This window comes from Microplitis mediator, chromosome 10 (genome assembly GCF_029852145.1).
Source record: "Microplitis mediator isolate UGA2020A chromosome 10, iyMicMedi2.1, whole genome shotgun sequence".
Classification (NCBI taxonomy): Eukaryota; Metazoa; Arthropoda; class Insecta; order Hymenoptera; family Braconidae; genus Microplitis; species Microplitis mediator.
This window is the reverse complement of record NC_079978.1, coordinates 16,438,850-16,448,521: the sequence shown is the minus strand read 5'-3', so window position 1 is coordinate 16,448,521 and position 9,672 is coordinate 16,438,850. Positions and strand designations below refer to the sequence as shown.

General features: G+C 30.1%; 1 protein-coding gene across 1 annotated transcript; it reads right to left on the bottom strand.

Moving 5' to 3' along the window:
- Positions 1 to 7,031: 7,031 nt before the first annotated feature.
- Positions 7,032 to 8,258, bottom strand: LOC130676380 (uncharacterized). Its single transcript, XM_057482533.1, has one exon. The coding sequence runs from the start codon at positions 8,256 to 8,258 to the stop codon at positions 7,032 to 7,034; it is 1,227 nt and encodes a 408-aa protein (XP_057338516.1).
- Positions 8,259 to 9,672: the final 1,414 nt, after the last annotated feature.

Below are 9,672 nucleotides of genomic sequence, written 5' to 3'. Positions count from 1 at the left end.
GGTGCTGAACAAAAGTTTTACTCAAATTCATTTTTATTCATTGAACTAAATAGTTGGCTCTATGTTAGCAACGACTTTGAACTGAATTATACTGTAGGCGCCAGACGAACTATAGAACCGAATTGAGTATAATGTATAGCTAGAAAACTACCTGGGCTCTGATCCTAAAATCCACAAACTTAAATACTTAACTATATGAGTGAACTGACCAAAGCTTCGAAGACACCGCTCTATTCATGAATACTATACCTAGCATCTACGCTGTTCACACTATATACAATTCAAAAACTCTTGAGGCCTACTCTTGAACAAAACCTCAGTGATTTAAACTCTTGAACAAAACTGTCTGAATAATACTGCCACTCATACCATTGAATCATTCAACTCCATGAAATGTAGTCCCACTAGATGGTGCTACTAGTAATATCATATTTTAATATATGTCACCAGAAAAATTCATACAACCGTACATGAGTCGATATAATTAATTCTCAATTTCTTAGAACTCTTTGAATTTTATAATATTTGGCATTATTGATTTGTTTTCAAACTACTTTTTTGACTCTCTTTTCTTTTGGATTTCATAGAAAAATAAAATATGGTAAATTCAGCTTAAAGGAATGCTGAGGTAGAAAAATTTGGAACGTTTTGAAATTTTAATTAATTTAATATTAATAACGAAAAAAAAGTTATCTACAGAAAACCCTGCACGACTATTTTTTATAAACGAATAGTGCATTTCGTAAACGGATATACATATTTTTTTTTGGAAAATACTAAAAAAAAAAATAAGGAAAAAAGTTGACATAAATTTGGAGGGTGATCATTTTTTTTTTATACGAAAATTAGATGTAAAATGAAATATTTCATAAACTATTGAGAAGTTATCGGGACAAACTAGTAACATTGTTTTTTAGATTTAATAACGAACAAAATGAATTCTGAACGAAGTCTCTACGACGAATAGTTGCTGTGATAAAAATTATTAAAGCGCGAAAGCCGAAAAAGCGCGTCATTTTGTCCGCGCCCGGATAAACAAAAGAGTGTAACTCGGCCACAAATCGATGATTTTACAAATTTTTTTTTTATTCCCTTAGTAAATAATATATCAACCATAAAAAAAATTGGTAACTTCCAAAATAATTTTTTCGAATTTTAAATTTAAAAAAAGTGAAAATCACTTTTTGTTAAATAAAAAATAGAAAAAATGAAAAATAAATAAAATGAGCTAATAGATAACTTTCTTTGAACCATTACCCAAACAATTACGGGTCAGTACAGTTAAAAAAATTTTTTTTTTCATAAAAAAACACGACTTGAAAAGTTTTCGAAACGTATCAACAATTAAAAAAAAATTTATATACTTTTTTTTGATACGACAGAAATTCATCTCGCGAAATTCTGAATCGAATGGTATATAGGAATTTTGGACGTTTTTTTGAAATTTTTGTTTTATAATTTTCAGTACAAGAACTTATAAAAATTTCTTGCCGTGGAACTTAGAAAAAATTCGACTTCGGATATCTTCGGGAATTGCTAGAGAGAGAAAGTGGTCAAAAGACGTAGTGTCTTTCTCTAAAGGATTAAGTCCGTGCGTATCCCCACGGACAGATTGTGATCTTTTTTTTTTTTTTTTTTTCGTCACCAACGACTGAAATTCTCTTTTTCATCAATTCTCATTTCTCAATTTGTTATAAACAATGTCATCGAAACTTAAAAAAAACAACGTTTCTACGATATAGGTATCAAAAGATTGCAAATTTTCTGAATCGGAAAAATAACTCATCGTGTAGAGAACTTTTTTACAAATTTGTTAACTAATTTATTATAAATAATGACGAAAACTTTTTTAAAAAAAGTCCTCTACACGATAAGTTATTTTTCCGATTCAGAAAATTTGCCATCTTTTCATACCTATATTGTACGAACGATTTTTTTTAATTTGTTAATTAATTTTTTATAAACAAAAAAAAAGAAAAAAACATTGGAATTTGTCCGCGGGGATACGCACGGTCGTAATCCCTTACAGGGAGACACTTCGTCTTATGCCCACTTTCTCTGTCTAACAATTCCCAAAGATATCCGAAGTCGAATTTTTTCCAAGTCCCGCAGCAAGAAATTTTTTCAAGTCCTCATACTGAAAATTAGAAAGGAAAATTCAATTCCGAATTTCGCGAGATGAATTTCTGTCGTATCACAAAATTTTTTTTTTTTTTTTTAATTGTCGATAAATTTCGAAAAATTTCAAAACGCGTTTCTTTATGAAAACCAATTTTTTTTCTATCTGTCATTACTCGTAATTTTTTGGGTTATGGTTCAAACAAAATTATCAATTAGGTTATTCTATTTATTTTTTATTTTCTCTTATGTTTATTTAACAAAAAGTGATTTCTACTTTTTTAAAATTTATAATTTGAAAATATTTTTTTGGAAGTTACCAAACTTTTTTATGATTGATATAAGATTTACTAAGAGTATATAAAAAAAACTTGTTAAAATATCGATTTACTGCCAAATTACACTCTTTTGTTTATCCGCGCGCGGACAAAATGACGCGCTTTTTCGTTTTTCGCGCTTTAATAATTTTTATCTCAGCAACTATTCGTCGTAGAGACGTCATTCAGAATTCATTTTGTTCGTTATTAAACCTCAAAAGTGCATTTTACAGCAATTAAAAATTTGTTATACAAAACGAGTTTTTTCTTTCAAATCATTATCTTTATCAAAAATAAGATTCCTAAAATTTTTTTTTTTAATCTTATTAACAATGCATTTGTTTGTAACAATTAAAGTAAAAAATTTTTAAAACATATTGTTATGTAGCTTTTAATAATAAAAAAAAAACAATAACAACGACGAACAACCTGCAGTTACTACGTGACTGCCCAAATATCACTACTAAATTTATAAAATACTCAGAAAAAAATTATTTTTTGCGGCAAAAAATTTTAATTTGCACCAAGAAATTTTATGCATCATCAATGAGATACAAGAATTGTCTTGGGGCGAGAAAAGATTTTTTTGGTTAAGAAATAATTCCTTGCACCGAATAATTTTTTCTAGTTCTAAATAAATTTTTGTTTTCAATTGACAATGCAAAAAATTTCTTGGGGTAAGTAAAAATTTTTTTTAGGCGAGTAAAGATTTTTTGTGTCAATGATTCCTTTTTTTTCTATACACACTTTTTTGGCTTTGAGAAGCGTAATCACAAAAAATAGCTTGAGAAAAAAATTTTCTTAATTTTTTGGTTTTGTTTTTTGGGTCTACGGGCCCGGTAAATTTTTTTTTCAAGCAAACGAATGCATAGGTTACTTAGGAAATTTATTCAGCTACAATTATCTTCTTTGGTTGTATCTGTACGACGATTTGTTGCTAAGATATCAGCCTTCAAATGAAAAAGGATACTTTTGTCTTCTATTATTGATATCTTAGCGACTGATAGTTGCACGGTAATTTTAAGGGCAGTATTAAAAAAAATTAAATAGAAAAAATAAAAAATAAATAAAATGACCAAATGGATAATTTTGTTTGAACCATTACCCAAACAATTACGAGTAATGACAAATAAAAAAATTTTTTTTTCATAAAAAAACGCGTTTTGAAATTTTTCGAAATTTATCAACAATTAAAAAAAAAAAATACTTTTTTTTATACGACAGAAATTCATCTCGCGAAATTCTGAATCGAATGGTATATAGGAATTTTGGTCGTTTTTTCGAAATTTTTGCTTTATAATTTTCAGTACAAGAACTTATAAAAATTTCTTGCTGCGGGACTTAGAAGAAATTCAACTTCAGATATCTTCGGGAATCGCTAGAGAATTAAAGTGGGCAAAAGACGTAGTGTCTTTCTCCAAAGGAGTAAGTCCGTGCGTATCCCCACGGATAGATTGTGATCTTTTTTTTTGTTTTTTTCGTCTCCAACTACTGAATTTCTCTTTTTCATCAATTCTCATTTCTCATTTTGTTGTAAACAATGTCATCAAATTTAAAAAAAAAACGTTCTTACAATATAGGTATCAAAAGATTGCAAATTTACTGAATCGGAAAAATACCTTGTTCTGTAAAGAACTTTTTTAAAAAAAGTTTATCATTGTTTGTAAAGAAATTACTTAACAAATTTGAAAAAAAAAACTCAAATGATACGTACAGTGAGCATTATTATTTTGTATTCTCAAGTGTTTTTTTTTTATTTTAAGCTACACCAGATTTCATATTCTTGTTAGGTATTATATGATTACTTTTCAAATTTTTTCATGCCGTTTTATAAACTTTATAATCTTTTTATAAACAAATAAATTAATTAAATATTTTTGAAAAATTTTTTTTCACCATATTGTTAGCGTAAGGAAATAAAAATTAAAAAAAAAATTATTTTTCTTAAAAACGCATTTATAATTTTTATAAATAAATGCGTGTTGTCAGAGAACTATAACAGATAAACGTTAGGTTTAAAATTTTTAAGAAAGCTTAACTCATACTGTATAAAAACGACTTAAAGGTCGAAAACTGTATCTACAATAGTTGCAAAGTTACAGCAATTTGTTTGTTGACAAATTGAGTCAGTGCTTGGACTTTGTCGTACTCTAAAATCCAGATGTTTTTTTAAAAATAGAAAAAACATTTTTTTGCCATGTTGTTGCAGGTTACTGGTTTGGTAATTTTTTATGTTCTAGAAAAATATAAAAATAAATAACAAAATTGTTTATAACAAATTGTTCAACAAGTAAATGAATTAATTGTCGACAAAAAAAATTTTTTTTTTGCCATTATATTTATAAATGCAAATTATGATTAAAAAAAAACGATTCCTTCATTATTTATTCAAATAATCAAAATATGAAAAAAAACGATTATAAACAATAATATATTGTTTTTAAGAAAAAATTTTTTTTTAAATCACCATTTCTTTACGTTAACAATATGGTGAAAAAAGAATTTTCAAAAATACTTTATTAATCCATTTGTTTAAGTAGTTGAATAAGAGGGTTATTGGCCCCAAAATCAAAACAGCGACCTACTTTACCGACCTACGATAAGTACCCGATGTCGGCAATGTAGATTTGTTTTATCGACATTTAAGCCGGATGTTGGTAATGTAGATTTCTTTTTATCGATATTTGGGGACCTTTTTCATATTTATGGTAATGCAGATTTATTTTTATCGATATCTGGGGGGCTGTTATCGGCAATGTAGATTTAATTTAGCGATATGTGAGACCTTTTTTTCATTATTAATCAATATATTGGGACCTATTTTCTCATTAATGATAATGTAGATTTGGTGGGGGACTTGCTCATGATAATGCAGACTTGTTTAAGGCCCAGCCATGGTAATGCAGGTTTGATTAGGAGTCTGTTTCCTTTTATCGATAAAAGAAGATTTTGGGACTTAGCAGATAAATAAGAACTTTTTAATATATATTTTCAAATTTTTACTGTTTTATGCAGGATTGGGAGGGAGGCTTGGTGGGTGGTCGAACATTCGAGAATGTTCTCGAATTTTCTATACACATAAAGGTGGGGGTTTATGGACACAAATTTGAAAGTTTTTCCAAGAATATTTTTATTTATTAGAAGTAGGGGATTTAACGGTTGATTTAACCGGTTTTAAACCAATCATTTTTACTTTGTATCCCCAAATTATTTTTTTCTGTAGAAATCCCCAACACGAAGCATTTGTTAGAGGGGATAACCATTATAAAAACTCTAGCTTTCTTGGTCAATCCTCGTAGTTATAGCTGTGCTAAATGGAGGAACTTAGTGATAGTGAAAAACATTTTTTACGTATTAGTCATCCTGGTATGATAGACACCGATGAAATAGTAGAAAATCATTTTGGTGATATATGTCCTGAGTTTATTGATTTTTTTCTAAGTGATCTATTTTCTTATTATAAAAATTTGGATATAATAAGAAGTAAACGAGACACATCGTGCGCAAGTTGTTTTGCTCTTAAAGTTTCAATAAAAAACTTGTATAAAATCATTCAAAATCTTGAAAAATTGGAGAGTCGTATAGTCGATAAATAAATCACAATGGAGTATATAGTGGATTTTGTTGGTTATATAGTTCCTAATGGAAAATTTATTATTAAGGAACTCTGTGTAGTTGATATTAATAACTTAAATAATGCAAATGGTGTTTATCAGTGCAAAATTTGTGTATTCAAACCACCCATTCAGTACACCGACACTGTGATTGTACAACAAAGTGAAGATCAAGATGGGAATCGTCATGGTATTCACTGGGATACTGGTGATCAACCTTATGAATCATTGAAACCTATGGTAAAACAACTAGTTCAGAATGCACGATATTTTTATGTACAAGGACCAACGATGCAAAAACGACTCGAAGAAATGATTGATTATGCAGTCCCAGTTATTGATTTAGAACTAATGAGATTCTTTTCGATTGATAATCTCGAAAATATGAATAGACCTCGATGCGAATTCAGATTCAACCACACTAAACTCGGACATTATGCCTGTTCATATGGAACTGTTCAGCAGCTAAAACAATGGTTTTTGAAATATTGGGGCTGTAAGCCATCATATGAGAAGTCAGTACAGTTATTCTACCAACTATCAGATTTGAGAAAAATGGATGCGGCTGACATTGCTTGTCTTGATGACGTGTTCATTCTTCAATTTGCTCGATTACAAATACGATTTGTCTGGGATAAACTACCAATTAATTTAAAACAGAACTTTAAAATTATGGACTATAAGTTTTGCATTGAACATAATTCAATTACAAGTCCCGATTATGATGTTCCGGGAATTTATCTTTATCCTTACAAAAAAGATTGTACTAAGTGTAAAAAACTAAAAGATGCATTAAAATAATTATAAATTCATACTTAACATTTTTTTTCAACTTGTATATAATTATATGTACTTATCATGCTATATTAATTAATTAATTAACTATGTGTATTAGGTATAAGCAAAATAAATGATTGAAACATATTTTAATAGTGAAAATTTATTTATTTTTTCTCAACCTTGTTTTCTAATACAATTATAATTAAGTTAATTTTCTTACAGTACTACTTAATGGATTATATTCAATAATACGATCGTGCAGAATTAAGCAGTATGCTGATGTCTGATCGGGAAACTGGTCATTTGATTCAAATTCAACACGAATGTCAACTGGTCCAGATTTGATTGATTCATTTTGTTTTGAACAATCGATAATGTAGAATGGTGCTTCCTCCAAAAATCCTGCTTTAGTCAACAATGGTTCCGGCTCTTTATTATAGTATGACGTTTGAAAATTAGTATACATATCATACAATAAAGCATACTGGTTGCGATTAATGTTTAAATTCAAATTTCCATATGGATAACTTTGAGAATTGAGGAAAACTTTTACATCTCGGATATTACAATGATCAAAGTGACTGGAATTTTTCGTCACAACATTTTTTCTTGCAGTTTGAAATCCTAGAACCAGATATCGTGGTTTCTCCAATTGTGTTGAAGTTTTGATAGGCCAAATATGTTTTGTTGTTTTAGGAAGTAGTGGATATTCATATAATTGCCATGTACGATAGCTCAATGGAATAGCTGGATCATTTGAGATGAAACTTAGTGCTTGAATCTTCTGCTTATCCGACATTGTAATGTATGGTACATTCCATTCAACTTTATTGAGAACTATTTTAACTTTTTCAGCAGCTTCTCTAGCAGCAGGTGTATGTAGATATGCATTAATATCAGTGTTTGATCTGATGAGAATTAACTCATGCTTAGCATTCATAATAATCCGATTATAATCTTCAGCGAATCCAAGTAATAAACTCAGCGGTATAGAAATATCAAAATATCCGTCGCCATTAGTCAATTTATCATCAGTTTGTAACCACCCGGCGTTTTCCATTAAATTAGCCTGCCCGGGGGTTAAAGATATATAATTCTTCATAAGACTTGTAATTCCAACATTCTTACATCTATCAATTTCAATGGCGTTCAATTCGTAGCGTATTTCTTCAAACATGTGACAAATGGCCATGTTAACCAACTCCATAGTTTCACTAACAGCAGTGCCATCTTCCTTCGTAAATCTTCCACAAATGTGTAAGGCACTCTTACTCGGTAGAATGCATAAATCCTGATGTTGAATAGTGATTCTTATTTCATCACTATTATTAAATGTTGTTGAAGCATAAGGTTGATGTGAATGAACCTCATAGTGAGAAATTGATTCATCGAAGATTATTGGTTTTTGGATGTTCAAGATTTCCGCCATGGTAGTATAATACAGCACAAATTGATTTTTCTTATTTTACCGATTTTCCACGTAATTTTAATCCCAGGCTTTTGAGAAATTGGGCGTTCTGAGATGTTAGCACCCTGACAGGGACACGACGACTGATGGGCTTTCGGCATGATGCTTCACTTTTATAACTGCCACCAATTTTTTTATCAAACACAATCCCCATTATTTGACTGATTTAATATGCAATCTTATTGTTATCGTTTCACTACGAAAATTCACCAACTCCCCGTCTTGATCTACAATTCGTAACTGCAGATTGTGTATTGACTGTACGGCGACTGGTAAATAAATGATGTGGGATGGTACTTCAATGATCTTATATCCTGGCGCAACACTTGGAAAAAACTCATGAATTGTATGTACTTTCCGGTTATTCATATATGCACCAGTAGTAATATTGCACTCAACTCGCAATGCATTAATTTTGAGGATTTTTATTGGTAAATCAGATTTGTGGAGAAGCTTTGGTGCAAGTCGGCGATTTCCGAATCCCAATAATGATGCGATTGAATCTTTCGGTTCAAAATTTACAATTCGATTACAGTTGATTTCACTATGTAATTCATTGTTATTTGCTTTGATGCTCAGTTCTACACCCTCAGGTAATTCCTTTATTAAATATTTTTCAATATCGCGAAGTTCATAACTTCCAGTAGGTATTGTTATAACCTTATCCGCCTCCTTCCCATTTATGCTGGATAAATAGAACTTATTACAACCCTCATCAATATTAGGTATAGAATTGAATGTTAACAATTCCACAAGACCCAAGACATAACTTTTTCCAGGCGATAATTCAATTGGTGGAAAATATTGAGCTTCCAATGTGGATGTAGCTCCAGATAGTGTTAACGTCAACGAATCAGCCATGACTAAGCATATCAATCAAACCACACACCCATTTATAGTTCATTATTGAGGAATTTTAGACACAAATGTCCACATATGACGGTATCATAATCTTGATATTTCTGATGATTATATTTTACGCTACCAACATCAAGATATTTCATGAGTTCTTCTGGTGGTTGGAGGTTACCAAAACTGTCAAAATAAATGACATCATCATCACCATTTTTCTTGTATGCAACCCAATGAGTTCCACCACCATTTTTATCATCTAGATTTATGATTGCTGATTCCTTTTTCCATGGACCAGATTTTGGTAAATCATTTCTCATGAAAACACCTCGGAAATATGCAATCTTTAAATCCTTTGCATATTTGATTAAATCAAAATTGGTCAGAGCTCGATGAGGTAGCGTTACATGTTTTTTGGAGGAGGAGAACCTAAATATAGTCCCATCCCAGATTTATGTGGTGACAAGTATAATCCTTTGCCCAGAGCTATAGCTTCCATTGTTGAATTATGTCGCTTGGATTC

Bases quoted from the DNA above. Each gene is read 5' to 3' on its own strand.
- LOC130676380 (XM_057482533.1), bottom strand. From the start codon at position 8,258: ATGGCGGAAATCTTGAACATCCAAAAACCAATAATCTTCGATGAATCA.